Source organism: Solanum lycopersicum, chromosome 7 (genome assembly GCF_036512215.1).
Source record: "Solanum lycopersicum chromosome 7, SLM_r2.1".
NCBI classification, from domain to species: domain Eukaryota; kingdom Viridiplantae; phylum Streptophyta; class Magnoliopsida; order Solanales; family Solanaceae; genus Solanum; species Solanum lycopersicum.
The window spans coordinates 70,058,813-70,077,223 of NC_090806.1; the positions used below are offsets into that span (position 1 = coordinate 70,058,813).

General features: G+C 31.1%; 2 protein-coding genes across 5 annotated transcripts; both read left to right on the forward strand.

Annotated features, from left to right (window-relative positions):
* Window positions 1–1,859: 1,859 nt before the first annotated feature.
* Window positions 1,860–8,509, forward strand: LOC101265255 (KH domain-containing protein At5g56140). Of its 4 annotated transcripts, none has more exons than XM_010325925.4 (8): window positions 1,867–2,122; window positions 3,519–3,604; window positions 5,520–5,665; window positions 5,811–5,834; window positions 6,507–6,626; window positions 6,699–6,827; window positions 7,587–7,730; window positions 7,842–8,509. In XM_010325925.4, exons 1-8 carry the CDS (start codon window positions 2,016–2,018, stop codon window positions 7,995–7,997), a joined length of 912 nt encoding a protein of 303 aa, XP_010324227.1. In that variant the 5' UTR covers window positions 1,867–2,015; the 3' UTR covers window positions 7,998–8,509. The 4 variants fall into 4 exon arrangements, with proteins under 4 accessions (XP_010324228.1, XP_010324227.1, XP_004244006.1 ...); XM_004243958.5 differs by having other exon boundaries at window positions 6,711–6,827; XM_010325926.4 differs by lacking the exon at window positions 5,811–5,834 and having other exon boundaries at window positions 1,860–2,122; window positions 6,711–6,827.
* Window positions 8,510–8,877: 368 nt separating this feature from the next.
* On the forward strand, window positions 8,878–12,241 carry LOC101264951 (ubiquitin-conjugating enzyme E2 28). The gene is made up of 5 exons (XM_004243957.4): window positions 8,878–9,158; window positions 10,326–10,417; window positions 10,815–10,942; window positions 11,722–11,826; window positions 11,917–12,241. The coding sequence occupies exons 2-5, from the start codon at window positions 10,348–10,350 to the stop codon at window positions 12,058–12,060; spliced, it is 447 nt and encodes a 148-aa protein (XP_004244005.1). The 5' UTR covers window positions 8,878–9,158; window positions 10,326–10,347; the 3' UTR covers window positions 12,061–12,241.
* Window positions 12,242–18,411: the final 6,170 nt, after the last annotated feature.

Sequence of the window (18,411 nt, forward strand, 5' to 3'; positions counted from 1 at the left end):
CATATATTTACTTTTTTAACAATATTTTATTTTTTCACAAGCATAAGTCAAAGTGTTCATCAAAATGATATCTTTTATATTATTTATTTATTTGGTCTATTAATTGAAAAATACATATAACAAAATATTAGTACCTATCAAATAATTGTCAAAACTGTACAATTATGACTTTTGAGCAAGACAACATTTTCAATAATTTTAAATTTAATTCAAAAGTTTGAACAAATAATACTTCTTATTTCCCACTTTTTCTGGAGATTAATTGATGTGATTGGGGATTAGATATAAAATAAAATAAGTAGCTTGCCCATCTATTCAAAAAAGCAATTTAAAGAATATAAGAAATATTAAAATAAAAAGGTTCAATCAACTTCCTAAATACGTGGAGAAAGTCCAATCTCATCCATTTAAGAGTACTATTAGAGATAATTCTACTTTTATTCCCTCAATTATTCATAATTTTAGTCATTGTGATATTTGATTAAGTATATTTAATTTGTAATGAATTAAAAGTGGGTTTTTTAGATTATATTTGAGTAATAATATAAAACTAGTATGATATTTTGATAGCGAATAATTTAACACAATTATTCATGATATGTTTCAAAGGACATATAATTGAAAAAATTAAATACTTCATGCAATTAATCGAAAATATTCATCAGTTTATTCAAATATTATAATTATAAAATAATTTTAAAAAAATTCATTAGTGTTAATCTTAAAGTTTTAGCTGAGCTATAGTCTCTTTTGACAGAATTCAAAGAAATTACAGTTAAAAATAAATTATTTTAGTTCTTAATTAAATATTTTAACTTTAAATTTAGATAAAATATTATACTAAAGAATACATTTTGTTACATAAATTTTATATAATATAAAAATAAACAAAAATATCAAACAAACAAAAAAAGAAATTATTAGCCACCTACCACAAAATCCACTAATTTAAGGTGTGAAGCACAAGGATGGTCTTTGGTGATACAGTAAAAAGTTGTTAACTTTTTCCATGTTGTCTTTTTTTTTTTTTCGGATAAATTTGAATTAGTTATATTAATAAATTTTGAACAATAAATTACTGAGGAAAATATCTCAAAATAGAGAACTATCTACATGGTAATTCATATATAATATATTTACTTTCATATTTTATACTAAATTTGTATGATTAAATTGCAAATCATCAATTTCTTAGAGGTTCTTTTGATTAATTTTTAAATATAATATACTTGGCAATAAATATAATTATAACATGACAAGTGATATAAATTTAATGTGTCACAATATATTTATTTTGTTAAATACAATATAACATGACGAGTGATATAGATCTGATATCTCATTTATGTGAAGATTATTGAATATCAAGTAGGTATATAAATCAATAATGAAAAATTTTATATATTTTTTAAAAATTAAAACTTTATCATTCATCTATTAAAAAAGTGAAACTATTTTGTGCTCGCATATAGAAACACATTTTTAAAATCATAGAGAATTGAGAAGAAAACAAGTTTAGTGTTGTCATTATACTCGACTTAAGTCAAATAATTTGATTAATCGATAATCTTTTTAATGTTAATTTTACAAATAATAGATTTTATATTTTTTTGTAAAATACCATTACTTCAATCAAATGTATATTATGGAAGAAATTAATACCTCAAAATCTTAAATATAATAAAAGGATTTAATTCTTTAAGAATGCACACGAAATTTTATGGCTTAGATAATTATTTAAGGTTTTTAGATTATTTTACATATTATAATTTACTATGTAGACTATAGGATATTTAGATGAAACTTTATTCTTAATATAATTTTTTTTGAATTAATTTAAATTAATCGAATTTTAATGCGGATATCGAATTCATTCCCTTATCCACCGACGATTATATTAAATCTACTAATAACAGGTCATTGCCAGTCCAAAAGAAGAAACAGAGGGACTCCTTTTTGGAAAGTGAAAAGTAGGTGAATCTGGCAGTCATCGGATTCTGTCGCCGCCGGTGAAGATGTCTTCCGGAAGATACATGGCCTACTCACCATCTCCGTCTGCTCCTCAGTCTCCTCATATCGCCGGACTTCGCTCTGCTTCCTCTGCCATCGCCGAGCAAGAGAAGTGCGTTTTTCCTTTTTCTCTAACAACTTTGATTTTTTTGTTTGAAGTCTTCGTCTTTGTTGATTCAGTGGATCGTGCTGAAATTGGCTAAGCATATGTCCGATCTTCAGCTTTTTTGTTCCTTAATTTGTTGCTTTAATTTTACTATGTGGTTGTGATTTGTGACTTGATTTTCATTTTTTGGTTCAACGATTTATAAGTTGATTTATCTGAAAAGATCTGGTTTAGCTTCTTACTTAGTTAAAAGCATCAGTTTAAGGTTCAATATACTTTAACGCAATTTCAAACAATCTGGATTGGTTCTATGAATTCCTTGGATACTTTGATCAGGTTTGTTCCTCCAAAAAGTTGGTTTCTTTGATCTTATCAGAAGTTGCTTGTTACTGTTTCTTCTTCTTCGGTTCATTTTGTCAATTCTAATACTTTTTTGGGTTGGTTGCGTCGAAAAGTTTGTTTATTTACTTCTATCAGATGTTGATTGTTGCTGTTTCTTTTTCCTTCGGATCATTTTTTCAATTCAAATACTTTTTTTGGGTTGGTTGCGTCGAAAAGTTTGTTTCTTTGCTTCTATCGAATGTTGATTTTTGCTGTTTCTTCTTCCTTTGGATCATTTTTTTAATTCAAATACTTTTTTGGGTTGGTTGCTCTCGAAAAGTTTGTTTCTTTGCTTCTATCAGATGTTGATTGTTGCTGTTTCTTCTTCATTCGGTTCATTTTTTCAATTCAAATACTTTTTTGGGTTGGTTGCGTCGAGAAGTTTGTATCTTTGCTTCTATCAGATGTTGATTGTTATTATTTTTTCCCCTTCATTCAGAGAATTTGGTCCAATCTTCTCATAAGAAATTAAGAGAGGTGCAATTGTAAAGAAAAGATTCACTTTCTTGCTTGAATTACTCGGGCATTTATAACCCAAGAAGACTCTAGCACTTCGGCCTTGCAATAGCATTTTTTGTATGATCCCTTTTTCCCTACTTTGCTGATTGATAGAGTGGATCCGGGATTTTGAGTTGGCGGGTGTGGAGTACCACTGCACCCACTACTACTTTGTGGTGGTCGATGCAACTTTTGGTAAATGATTCAATTTGCTGCAGCCACTGACCAAATACTGCAACCCTGTCCTTCCGATTTGCATTTTGTTCCTATCTTAAGTGAACTTGTCTGCTTATTTTTGCTTATTCTAGTGCATCTTATGTGATTGACCAAATAGGAGATCTCGCTGCTCTATGTGCATTGTTTTTTCTCGATCTTCAGAAGATTGACAATAGCACAAACTAAATTAATTGGACTATCAAACTTGGAACAACCATCTTTTAAAGAGATACTGATGGTTTTCTTCTTATGTGTACCTATACCATAATTTGTTGCGAGTATTTAATTTGTCAATGTGTGTTAACAGGTATCTCTCAGAGTTACTTGCAGAACGCCACAAACTCGGCCCATTTGTGCCCGTCCTTCCTCATTGCTATCGATTGCTGAATCAGGGTGAGTAGGAAGTTGAATTTTGATTAGTTCAGCCACTTGTGCTTCTGATATCAAAAAGTTTGTTTTATTGCTCAACCTGAGAGAAATCAAAGATTAGAGAATGAGGTGAAAAATATTTTAAGTTGATGAGTACATTCTTTTCATCTGAACAAAGATGATAAATCCATTGTATACGTCTGTTTTTGCTAATTGGGTGGAAGTTTAGGTCAAGTTTGGATCTTCTATGTTAAGTCAGTCAGCACTTTTTTCTGGACGACTCCCAACACTTTTTGTATATTCCATGATTGTCTTTTTGTTATTCATGTTTAACTAGATATTTGTCCCATAAAACGGGTATTAGTATCTCTAATTTCCTCCTCCTATGCAGTTTCTAAATAAAAATAAACAATTCCTTCTTCTATGGTCAGCTGTGGTCCGCTTACCGAGTGTATAGACCTACATGTCGTAATAGGTACCAAGGGAATTACATTTTACTTAACTGGGAAGCTTGTCACAAATTTGTTTATAAATAATGTTGTAACCACCCCCTGGCAAGAAAGAGAAGAGGTATAGAGAGTCATGGTATTGAATCCATGTTTATTTCCTATATGTTGGAAATAAACACTCCATTGTCCCATTCCAGTTCAAAGATAAAAAAGAACTTCACTATCCTTTTGTTACACCCTCCCACCCCCACCCCCCAAAGTATCCTATAGGTTTTTTCTTCACATTTATAATATGCTTCACTGACAATTTAAACTGTGATACCACACATATTATTTGTGAGCCTCTAAGTTTTAGATGGAAAGTGTTATTAAAATCATCTTTTGGCCAGATTGTGGGAAATTTGCTTATAGTTTTCAATGCAAATCCCAGCTTATTTCACCATCAGCCTGTCATATATTCTTGGCTGTACCGGGAAGTTTTCAAGTACTATTTAGCAGTGTAGCCTGTAACGGATCTGGAATAGAAAGAAACACGACACTAGTAGTATACAATATTAAGATGAGGACCATGAAATTGATCCTCGAAGTATAAGAAGCATGATGTGCATTGTGTGAAGCCTGTTTAGTATGAAGGGGAAGGTTGAATCGTTGTGTGATTAGTAATAACGCTCAAGTTTGAGCGGTGGACCTGCACTCTGGGAATATCTATATCATAGTAAGAGGTTATACTGGGCATGTTATATTCCTCTTGTAAATGTGTTTGGCAATGGTGGATTGCATGGCCAAGGACATGTTAGACCTATAAGGAAATTCTTTTCTTTTCATATATCTTCTAAATATATCTTGGAAATGGCGGAGGATATGTCCAAAGACAAGTTTAACCTTCAAGCAGTAATTTTTTTTTTAATTATGACCAACAACCTAGGAGAGTCCTAACATTTATGAGATTTTTTTTACTGTTGTCTGCCTAAATTCTTCTCTCCTTCAATTAGGTTAGACCTTCTCCTCCTTCCTCCGTTTGGTTGTCATCTTCGGGACTTCTTTTAATAAAACGGTGTTGCTCCTAGTTGCTGTCTAGCATCACACCAAACCACTTAAATGGCAGGGTTTCTTATTTGTTATAGAAAATATTGTATATACCTTGATATTGAAGTTTGGCATCTTCAACTGCAAAAAAAGGTGCCTTAAAGTGACAGAATTAATGCCCCTCTAATTGTACCGTTGCGTCGTAGATTTTCTGCCCTATGCTTCCCATCTCTACTGTTCCCCGTGTTTTAACCATTCATCCACAAATTGGTCATCTTAGGAGTCTCTTTTGTCCATAACATTTAACTGATTGCTTTAACAATTCATTTTTTTTCTATAAATCCGTGAGATAACTAACCAATGAAGGATCGTGTTGTTGTCCATATTGTGGTGGCTGCTAACTGATTTATTAACCACTGCTAACTGGTACGTCTTATTCTTGGAAATTGACCTTTTTGAAGCAGAACTTTTGCGTGTAACTACACTGTTGGGGAATGCATCAGTGTTAGATCAAAATGGGCTTGAACATGCTAGCCCCCTGGCTTCAGGAGGAATGTTTTCAAATGGAGGAGCTAATGTGGACAGATGGGCATCACCATTTCAATCAGAAGTATGGATACTAACTATTAACATAACCTCTTTTAGATCTGATTTTATATGTTTGAAAAGCTTTTCTGACAAAGGTTTCTAATTTCCATGCTAACTTGATTTCTTATTAAGTGTTTTAACTTCAATCTCCACTTGTCTCGTGACAGGTAGGTGAAGCTAACAACAACAAGGTTGATAAATAGTTTAGCTGAGCATCTGATTTAGAATTTTGCTTTTAGTTACTAGGAGCCAGCTTTCCGATGAGATCTAGATGTGTATGACACCACAAAAGCATCTCCTTCTTTGTTGATTCAAATAATTAACTCAGTAGATTGTGAGGGTCTTGTTTCACAGAATTCTGCTAACACATACGGGATGCGATCTAGATGTCCACGAGACTATTTTACGATGTGAGCTAGATGTCTATGACTCCACAGGAGCGTATCCTTACTTTCGATTCACTTATGGATGCTTTGATTCATTCTGAAACACTGGAGATTGAAAATCATAAGCTGGTTGTTTCCAAATTTATTAGAGTCATCAAGATCCTGTTATGTTTTTAAGGGTGTGCTTTCTGATTCCTCTTGTAGTATATGTCTATCTTATCTCTGTTAATGTTGCATTCGTGATTAGTAGATTATTGTCTTTATTTTGTTTCAACGTGTGTAGATCTACTGTGTGTTTTCTTATTCCTCTTGTTGTCTTGGATTTGGAATGTCTTAAATGTTCTGAATCATATGGAGGTTCAGGGTTAGTCATCTCACAAAAAGGAGGCTTCCGGGTTTATCTTTAGTGTAGTACAAAAGAGAGGGCACAAGGTGTGGATTTCTCTGTTTAACCGATTTTGTGGTTATCATATCCAGATATCAGGTTTAATGCACTCCCCGTCGACTCAGAACTGGCTTAATACTCAAAGTAACTCATCAGGCCTCATAGTGAAGCGAACACTCAGAATTGATATACCGGTGGATCAATATCCTAGTGTATGTACTATTATCTATTTTCTCATTCTGCTTATCATGACTTCTCTACATCATGTTGAATGTGTGTTTTAGTTACCTTTGCAGTACAATTTCGTGGGCCGACTTCTGGGCCCTAGAGGGAACTCTCTAAAGCGGGTGGAAGCTACTACTGAATGCCGGGTTCTGATAAGAGGACGCGGAAGCATCAAAGATCCAGTAAAGGTAATATTATGAACTGATGGAATATTTGAGTGGCCATGGAATAATCTCTATTCCAGTCCATTTTGAAGTTCTTATTAAATTTAGATTAGTTACCCTTTTCTGGCTTGTTTAGTTGATTCATCTGTGATATTAAGGTGGGCCCTTACCTCCATAGGTTGGTACGAAGTTGATGTATCAAAAGTTCTTTTGGTGGAGGTCAAGTTTTGATTCCGTCATTAGAATTTTCAGCAACTCTTGTTAGTGGCATTGGATAGTCTGATGTCCCAGTCAAATTTTACATCCGGATAGGCGTGAGAGATTCTAGAGTTAAGGAGGGGCTTGCGGATAATTTTATAACACCTTTAGATATTTCAAGAAAGCTTTAGAATATCCTAGATTATCTAGATTTTTCTAGAGAGGGAACAAAGTGTAAATATTTTAGGGACTTGTAAAGTAATTTTAAATTGCACTTAGCCCCTTAGTAGTATAAACAGAGGTGTCATTCATTTGCAATGCATCCCTCCTCAAGTGTAAAGCAGTCTTCCAAGCTAATACAAAGCCATCCTCAAAACTTCCCAAATCTTTCGAAGTCTTTCTTTGCATCGCTAAAGGCTTACTTGAGCTTACGAGATCTTGAAACAATAGTAAGTTGTCAAGGGTTGCACGGAGGTGTAGTGAAAACTCCAAGTCCGTGACGCCGAGGTGGTAATTGTACAATTTTTCCATCCGGAATCATCTTTCTTAACATTTAACATAATATTTTACTTCGTCATTTTGAAGGAAGAAATGATGAGAGGCAAACCGGGATATGAGCACCTGAATGAGCCTCTTCATGTTATTGTGGAAGCTGAACTGCCAGTGGAGATCATTGATGCCCGGCTATTGCAAGCACGTGAGATATTGGAAGATCTGCTCAAGCCTATGGTAAATTCAACATATAGATTGCAAGTTGTCATTGTTTGTCTACTAACTATCACACATTTTCCCAAGTTGAGAGATATTCATTATTATTTCTTCATTTTCCTCCAAATGCAGGATGAGTCACAGGATTTCTACAAAAAACAGCAGTTGCGTGAACTTGCAATGCTGAATGGTACTCTTCGTGAAGAAGGTTCTCAAATGTCTGGTTCTGTTTCCCCCTTCCACAACAGTCTTAGTCTTGGGATGAAGAGGGCTAAAACCAGAGTGTGATCTTTGTGTAGTGGGATTTGGAGCTTGTGCATTGATACACACCACTAACCAACCAGCAGGTCCTATATGCAACCGATGTTGCTATAACGTCTTATGCCTCGCACTGCCATCGGGGCACTGGTGCTGTTCTGTGCCAGTTCTAACTTGTCTCTATAATGATATGAAGTGTGTTTATGTTCCGGTCAGGGAAGATTTAGTAACAGTAAAGCCATAGTTGTGGACCGCTTAGAGGTTTGCTTGATGTCGTCAGAGCGGTGTCTTACCAACGTCATTGTATTATTCCATTAATTTCTAGTTTGTGATTTGAAGGTGTGGGAATGACTGTAATGCGAGCGAGGCGTGTCTGTACTGATAAAAAAAGAAAGAAAAAAAAAGAGAGTTGAACTGAAGAAGATGTATGTTTACAGTTTTTATGCCGTTGGTGGCTTTTCTGCTCTCCTTTAGAACATTATGTAATATTGTTGTGAACATCAAAGCACTTGACACCATTTATTTTTATGGCTTTGAGCTCAGTTTCTGTTTGTATACCTTTTTTGTTGTATTTGGAGTAAGCTTCTTTAACTAGCTCAAGTTATTTTATTCCTTCAAATTTACCAAAAAGTGAGACTTTTGACAAAAATATGTCAAAGCTCTTTTAGATTTGTCTTTTCCATCATCAATGGAAGAAGGGTAAAAGATGAAGATTGTATATGGAACTGTCAGTCACAGAAAGTTAAAAGAGTGGGAAAAGGAATAAGTTCTCTAGCAAGAAATTTTACACATTCGAAAAATAGTTTGAAAATATACGCAAATAAATGCAATATAAAAAAACATGAAAAAAAATAACAATATAATAATCGAAACATTAAATTATATCTTTAAAGAACTACAAAAAGATAATGCCAATATTACAATTTACAAAAACCAAAGTCATTATTTTTAATTTAGAAAAAACAAATAAATAGAGAGGCAAAAAAGCATGGTATTAGCACGTGCATGGCATGAGGTGTCCACCGCCTAAAGGAGACTCTTCCTTTGCCAAATATAATTAGTATTTTCTTATTAAGCAAAACCCATTTTCTACCTTATTTTTGAGTCAAAATTCCTTATATATTCATTTAGTCGTAAAAAATTTTTAGTTTGCAGCCTCCATCAAAAACTCTCTTCTCTCGAAAGAAAAAGGTTCGTAACCCTTAAAGAATTTTTTAACCCTACCGATTTCTCTGTCTTTTTTTTTTTTTTGCAAAATTGATCATGTTTGTTTGTTATGTTTTTGTTTATCTTTTTGCTGTAATTTTTCTGGATTTATATGGTGGTTTGCCGATTTTTTGTTTTCATTGTGAAAGAAGTAGTGGATGTACTCTGTTTCTGTTTTAATGTAGGCGTGATGAGAAGAGAATTTATAAAGCTGATTCTGTTTAGTTTTGTATAGATACTAGTAGTACTAGTAAGTTGATTGTTTATTTTGAGGAACTGCTGTGATGAATCATTTTTTAATTAAAAAAAGGTTCATTTTTTAAGGTTTCACTTTCTTTAACATCAAAACAGGAAAAGGGGACTTTTTTGTTTGTTTGTGGAGTCCTGGAAAAAATTGGATTCTTGTTTTGGGTTGGTATGCGTTACTGCAGGGGCGGAGTTAGGTAGGGTTAAGGCGAACCCACCGTTTCGTTTATGTAGGAGTTTTTACGTATATATATATATATAGTGGATATTGAATTCCGTCACTTCTTTTGTGTATTTGTTTTTTCCTGTTTTTGTACTTAAGGTTGGTGAGATCCTAGGCGAATGTTTCTTGATCATTATCTGTGTGATAAAAGCTGGGATGTAATGGTTGTCCCTGTTGTTGGTGTTAATGGTTATATTAATTTATTTGGTTTCCTGTTCCAAGTTAAAATTCTGATCATTATCTCTTAGATAGAGACTAGGATGTGATGGTTTCTGCGGGTTATTAATGTTTTTGTATATTTTGAGGCCATTGATTATGGTAAAAAACCTTTCTTTAGGAAGGGGGAGAGTGTTTTACATTGTCTGGAACTTCATTGTCTTTTCTCTTGCCTGAGTTTCACCAATGTAGTGTAATAGTTCTTGCCTGCTCCTCTGCACTTACAGGAGCAGCACCGGAGAGGAAAATACATATTCTCTTTAGTAGTATATGTAGTTTCAACTCCTACGCATTGCTGCAGTTCGCTTCTCCTTAATGCAACGCTTTTACCTTGAAAAAAAGTGCATACCGTAACAACTTCTATGAAATTATTTTTGAAGTGTAATCATCTTTTACTAAAGAAAAAATTCTAATTCTTGATTATTTGGCCTTCCTTTGGCATTATTGGTTTGGATTTCTTTTTGCAGTGATAAGTCTCGCAAATTCGTTATGGCTTCAAAGAGGATTCAGAAGGAATTGAAGGACTTGCAGAAAGACCCCCCTGCTTCCTGCAGTGCAGGTATATATGAGTGTGACTTGTTCTTGCTTAATGTCTCTTTATAGCCATGCTCAATAGATATCCCCTCTCGTCTTCCCCATATCTGCAGCTTGGATTTGTGTTGGAAATATTTGAGACACATCAGATATGTGCTGGGAACAATCTGATGATTTCTTTCCCCTACCATCCGATGGGTAGTCATTACTTACTGTTCATTTGGTCCTCTTCTTCTTTGTTTCCCTTTCCCCCTTATGTTGGTTGAGGTTTGGGGTAGGATTGACTGAATAACTGGTGACAATTCTTTTGGTTCTGTTAATATTTTGTTAAGACATGTCTGCACTTGTGTTGGTATTTGTGAAAATTGTTTACTTTCAATTTGGATGCTGTTTTGGGCTGAAAATTGTTTTGCTTCTTGCAGGCCCTGTAGGTCAGGATATGTTCCATTGGCAAGCTACCATAATGGGTCCATCTGACAGTCCGTTTTCTGGGGGTGTTTTCCTTGCATCTATCCATTTCCCTCCAGATTATCCTTTCAAGCCCCCAAAGGTAGTTTTGAAGTCTTGCCAAGTTTTTTTTTTTTTTTGTGTGTGTTTTGTAAAATTTCTCTTGCTCCTATTTCTAACATTCCTTACCTTAGCAATTCTGTCTTGCCGTGGAGTACAACTATTTACTGCAAGAGTTTCCAGTAGATTAAACCTGAACTCCAATGTATTTGTTATACATATTTGTTATTTGATATGTTTTACATGAGCTGATGTCTCATCGGAGATAATCTATCTACCTCCACAAGGTAGGGCAATGCTGCGCACACATCACCCTCCCGAACTCCACAAGTTGGATCACACTTGATTTGGTGTTGTTGTTGTTGTATGTTAGGTCCGATAAAACTTAATGTTCCAATATTTGCTGTGATGGTAAAATATATTATTAAACCAAGTAACACAGAAATGGAGTTTTTCAAGCAACCTAGGGTTGTTCAAAAGACGCAAAATCCTGCATCTACCAGGATGGATTTGGCTCTAGACAACCATTGGCGTTCAATTCTTTTTCTTGTTGGATCTCAGTATGGATGTTTGCCATTCTTTTATTTGCCTTTGATGTGTTTTATGTAGTCCTTGCTTAAATGATTTATACTCGCGTTTCACTATATAGAAGAACCCATTCTCAGCTTCCTTGTGTATCATTGGAATAACCAAGGACAATTATGTGCTATTGTTTTTGCTTGTTACATGTAAATACCAGCAAATGCCATCTCCCTTGTATTTCTCGATTCTTAATTTGTTGCAAAACCCTGCTTTACTTTGTTTTGACTCTTAATACTGTAGGTCTCTTTCAAAACCAAGGTTTTCCACCCAAACATCAACAGTAATGGTAGTATTTGTCTTGATATCCTAAAGGAACAATGGAGCCCTGCTCTTACTGTATCCAAGGTAAAGTATATCATGCTCTTCTTAGCTCAATTCTAAAGCATCTGCTTTATGTATATACATTTTGGTGACAATTATGCTGGGAGATTGCAGGTGCTGCTTTCTATTTGCTCTTTGCTTACTGATCCCAATCCAGATGATCCTTTAGTGCCAGAGATTGCTCACATGTACAAGACGGATAGACCGAAGTATGAGAGTACTGCCAGATCATGGACCCAGAAATACGCAATGGGTTGAACACATCTGTTTCTACTTTCATGAATATCATCGAACCTTTATTCTATAGTAGTAAATAAACTTAGGCATGGTGCACAATTTATAGATATTGGTGTTTCTTGTTTTCTGGTATATTGCCTTTTAAGTTTTTGACTGGTTAACGATTTATCATTTGGTGAAACTTAAGATATGTTTTTGTTGACATGTGAAGTCTTCTCTTTTTTCGCTCGTCGCTATTTTTTTAAAAAATAACTTCAAGAGTTCCATGTGTAGAACTTGAGACTTGAGGATAGTGGTTAATTTTCAATTATAAGGATCGAACAAATGACTATTTGTTCATAGTTGGTTAACCTTATTCTAAGGTAAAGTTGTTGGCTGTGTGGCTAATGGACCAAATTTGGTCAATATAGTTTGTTAGTTTTTGCTTTTTAAGCAGAAAAAAGAGAGGTAACTTTATTCAGCTAACACATGGTAAGGTGGAAAAGTTAGCATGTAAAACAAGAGTAAGAACAAAGATGGTTAAATTATATTATTACAGAAGAAGAAAGGGATTTCACAAGATCCTATGAATAGGACCATAAAATGAAATGTCACCTTCATCTTTCAAATTTTTTATTCTTATATACTTAGAATGGAGAAAGAATTCAAAAATCTTTTAACTTGTTTCTCTGGTTAACACAAAGCAAAAGGAATATGTACATATTGTAGTTAGATGTATACAAAAATGTGAAGTGGTCCTCTCCATCTCTACTCTACTGTATCAGAGTGTTGTCACATTTTTAAGTTTAGCCAGCTTTATATGAGAAACAAACTAACAATATTACAAATATGTAGCCACAAAATTGGTATATAGGAGTGTATGAGACAAAAACAAGTCTCTATTGGAGTAAAACCATTTTATTTATTTATTTCAAATTCATCTCATACATTTGCTCTTGAAATCACCTTCTTGGTGAGGGTACGATTTGTCACCTTGTAATTCCCTTCCCGTTTTCCCTTTTCCTAGAAAAAACCTTTGTATATTTGATTTTTTTCAAAGATTTCTTGTCATGTTTGTCTTACTTCTTTGTATTGAGTCGACGTTCTAGTGGAAACATTATTTCCATCTCATAAAGATAGATGTAAGATATACTTGTATTATACTTTTGGAAATACTATTTTACTTTTCAAACAATTAAAGTCTGAGTTCATATCTTAGATATAAAAGTTCTAAAACCACTTATGTTGCATTTTTTATCATTTGAATTCAAATTAGTTAGATCAGCGCATCAAATAATTAAATAAAAAAGAATCAACCTAAAAACGAAAATAGTTACTAATTCATGATTCTATCATCTTCTTTTAAAAAAAGAGACATGAAAGACACGCGTTTCCACCTTGTCGATTATGATATATATAGTACTTGCATTTGAATTGTAATATTACACGAAACCAAAGTTAAGTGATAGAATATTGGTGAAAGGTCAAATTAATTAGTACAAAAATCTTCCATATAACTTGTTGTAAACCTTGTAGAAAATCATTATATTTTGGTGATAAAAAGATTTAGAAAAGTGACTTTGGGCGTAAAAGTAGAGAGAACATTATCAAAAATAGTCACAAAGAAACAAGACATGTGATGGGTGGTCAGATGTAGGATGGAGTGGCATGTTGGCTGCCCCATTTGAAAAGCTACACAAATGCCCCTTTAAAATATATAATTATAATTTTATTCAAATCAAACTCGATTATTCTATCATCGTTACTTTATACTTATACTGAACAACTGTGATTTCTTCAAAACTTTAACTAAATATCTTGGTTAACACCAAAATAAGTTCATCAATGTCCAACCAAACCCCCATACATCAAAACCCAAAAAAAGAAATGATAAAGATATGATCACAACAAAGTCAATGAATATAGAATTTTTTTTCGAATAAAGTTTACCAAGGTACCTTTTAATTAATATTATGTCAGAAGATAAAAACTATATGTTAAAAGAATTGCATATATTATAATAGTGACACTACATTAATTAAATTATTTCTAAGGTGTAAAAAACCCGTACCGTACCCCTTGTGAAAAAGATAGCTCAAAAGATCTGTGTTTTGTCCTCTTATTTTATTGAATGCTAACATGTGAGGGTGTCCATCTAACTTTGTCCTATTATAGGTAATATTTTTACCATGTCAATAATAATATATAAATTTCATTATTTATCTCCAAAAATTATTTTCGATATATCATATACTCAGAACAAACAATAAAAATATAGATAAATGAGGACAAATTATGTTCTCGATAAGTTAAAGATGCGTTCGATATCTATTTGACATGCAAAAGTAATCTTCATGATAAGTGTAAAAAATAAAGTAGTAGTAGTAATTTATGTTTGACATAAAATTAAAAAAGAATGTATATATATAGGAGTAAAAGAAGTGGAATTGTGCAGAAGTTTTGATAGAGACTAGATGAAACTGTAAAAGCAGACAGATAGGGTTGTTCTTTTACAGTAATTCTGTCTTTTTCTGTAATGTTTTGATTGTGACTTGTCTATCTCTGACTTTCTTTACCTTTTACCCTCTTTGTTATGGTTCTTGAACCTCGTACATCGCGATAATATATTGAGTGTAATTTCATAATCAAGTCTAAAAGATAAAATGTATGTATATCGTTGTACGCTTGAAAGATTAATAAAGGTCTAATTCATCGGTGATTTCTTAAATTTGACACTAATTTTTTTATTTAGACACTTTAATTAAAAGTTGTTCACTATAAACACCTCATGTCATGTTTAGTTGTGTATTTTGACACTTTTTACTGACATGATAAAAGTGAATGTGGTACACCTCTTACTTGCGCTTAAAGCAACACTTTAACTTTAACTTCCCACGTAGCATGTTTAAGACCACAAGATTAAAGGATATTTTCATACATTTGACATAACTTTAAATTAGAATCACAAGATTAAAAAGTCTTTTTTTTTGAATTCCGTTTCAAGTCAACTAGGTAAATCTTTTTAAAATGGAGAGAATACGAAATAATAAATTGAATTTTATTAGAATTTCAAAGTTAAATATATTCGGATAAAAATATTAGTAAGATGGATGACTTCTAAGAAAATCTTGCATCCTATCTAATAATATTAATACGAATTGTTTTGTACATAAAATCTACTTTTTAGATTTAGGTTGGATTTTTTTGAACTAAATATGGTTTTATGATTTAGAGGGAAAATAAGGTAACAAAATCTTATATGGATTTTATACTTCAGAAAAAGTTTCAGATTCTCACATGTTATTGTCTCAATAACTTTTATGAAATTCCAAGTACATTATTGTCTTTTTTTTCTCTTCCTTTTTTCAGTTATTGGAGCTTTTTTTAAAAAAAAATTCTTAAAAAAAACATAAAAAAAGAAGAATTAGTGTTGACTTTTCTTTGTGGACGGATATGGTTATGACATTATTTCAAGATTTGATCCCCTAATGAAATTTTTGCCTTCTTTTCTTCCTTCTTTGTTTCATCTAGCGGTCGAAAATTCACATCGAAAATCAAAGTAAATTTTAATTTATATTAGGAATAAAATTTAGGGGGCCTTATATTTGTGACTTTAAATTAAAAATAAGAAATATTTATTATTTTATCATAATTTTAATCGATAATTTTTTCCTTTTTCATGGTGCTCTTTTATTCCACCACTTGGCTACTTATGACTTGTGCCACTAATTAATAAATCATATATATATACACTTTAATTTTACATGTCATCCCAATATCCTTAAAATAATATTTTTGCTTTCTTTTATCCGCAAGAAACAAATAAAGATTTATTTTTAACGCATTGGTGAATTTATAATACTAATTAAATATTGAGGGACGAAGAAATTCGTATAATTTCTCATTTTAATTTAAGCTCTGAAAACGAGAACTTTTAAAATAATTAATCCAACATTTGCCCTTAATTATGCGAACAGATTAATATTGAATAATTAAAAATATATATATAAAAAAAGTTAAATGCCATTTTTTAAAAAGGTTTATCAAATATGACCTAATATCAAATATTTACTGTTATAAGATACGATTGAATAAATAAAATTCCTTTTATCTTTCATTACCGATTTTGAATTTATATAATAATAATAATAATAATAATAATAATAATAAGTTAAATGACATTTTCACTAGAGATTGCCATAAAAAGCTTTTTGTTTATTATGAGGTGCACCAAACCAACTAATATGACCATATTAAATTCTTCTAGATAGGTTTTAGCCCACCAACATCATTAAATCAATCTGCTTTTCTATTTCATATTTTATATTTTGTACTATAATAGACAGCACTCGACAAAACTACCATACAAATACAAATAAATAATGGCCCTAATATTTAATTTTCTATAATTGTATTTTAAAAGTGAACCTAGACATCTTGATTCAGATAAAATATTAAAATAATTTAGGTAAAAATATAATCAGATTCCATTATAATAATCATGTATTAAAATCAAATTATGTAAGACCGTTCTCATTCTTCATTCATAAAAATTTATTAAATAAAAAAAATTCAGAACAGTAATAATAAATTCAAAGCAAATGAATTCTCTATGTTATATTATATTATATATTTTGCTATGATAATTTAAATTTTTTCAAACAAAAATGTTATTATAAAGAGATTTAACGTTATATATTTTGACTTATTATTTCTTATTTGTATTTTTTATATTCCAGCCCTTTCATCCACACAACAGTGCAAAATTTCATTTGGAACTTCATTACTATAATAGACTTTTTTTATTAGTCAAAGGTCAAATGAATTTATTAGGTAACGTAACAAACTAGTTGCCATTAATCCCAGGTGTTCCCAATAATATGCGTAATTTAATATATTTTTTGTTTCATTTTATTTAACTTATATTGACTTGATTGTTAAAAGGAAAAATAATTTTATCATAATACACTATAATAAACATTTGAAAGGATATATTTTTGTAATATAAAAATTATTAAATGAAACTAAAGAGAAAAAGTACTAATTTGGTTTCTTATAATTAATGTAAGCATTTATCGAAGTCGACTTAAATGGTAGCTCTTTATATAATTATCAGATAAAATTAAAATCTTAACCAAAATCACATGTATATTAATTTGGATATAATTAAATTCACAGCTCAAATAATGTGAATATATTTAAGAGCTTCTTGTGATGAGTTCCAAAAGTAACATTTTTTTTTTATAAAAAAAATTCAGTTCCTTTCACCTAAAAATTATATGATTTATTTTATAGAAAAAATACAAACTAAAATTTAATTGAAAGGAAATAATGTCAATATATTTAAGAGCCTCAATTTTTATTTTTTTAAAATATTTCATTTCCAATCTGGCAATGTTTTCAGATAACGTAATCTAGACTTAATTATCATAACAAGGAAACATTATCTAATTCCTAAATTATAAATTGGTAGCAAATATTTAATATATAAATAAAAACAGATTAAAGTTTTATTTTATATAAATAGTAAAAAGTCAAACGAGGAAATTCAGAAAATAACGGCAATAGTTGCTCAACAGAAAAGAACTGTTCCCCCTTTTTACTTCATTTATTTTACATAAAAAAAATAATAGAAAAAAATAATATTTATTTTTACTTCAGATACAAAAAAAATTATACCTTTTGACTTTGACCCAGAAAAAGTAAACATTCATTTTTTTAAAAAAAAATATTATATCATTTTCATAATATATTTTTATGTACTAACATGTCATGTTTATACTTAATTAAAATATTAACACATAAATTTAATAACCTTTTATTATATCAACATTCCATCAGTACTATTACAGAATAATTTGCTTTTATTTTTTTCAACTTTAGCCAAGTTTTATAATTGATTTAAATAAAATTCCTAAATTGTTTTGTCTCGTAAAAATAGGAAGGAAGCATAACTCATGTTTTTTCTATTAGATTTGTATTATGAAAATGAAAATAATTGATGAATTAATGTTTTTAAAATTCTAATATATAAATAATGTTTCTCTTTTCTTTCTCTATTTTAATTTTATTTTTATATATTGAATATGACTTAATTATTTATAACTATACAATATTAGAACCATATGAGATCCGCATATATTTGATCGATTATATCCATTCATTCACAAATTATATGATATAATTAGATAAAAATATTTTTATGTATATATATATATGTGTGTGTGTGTTATGTATTGATGCTAATTTAATTTTTTTTATATTGATATTCTTTAGTCGATACTCTCACTGTGCTACGAAATAAAGATATCTCTTTCGAATAAACTTTACATATATAAAATAAATTAATGGAGTTTCGATATGAAATTGAAAATAATAAATTTAAATAAAAGT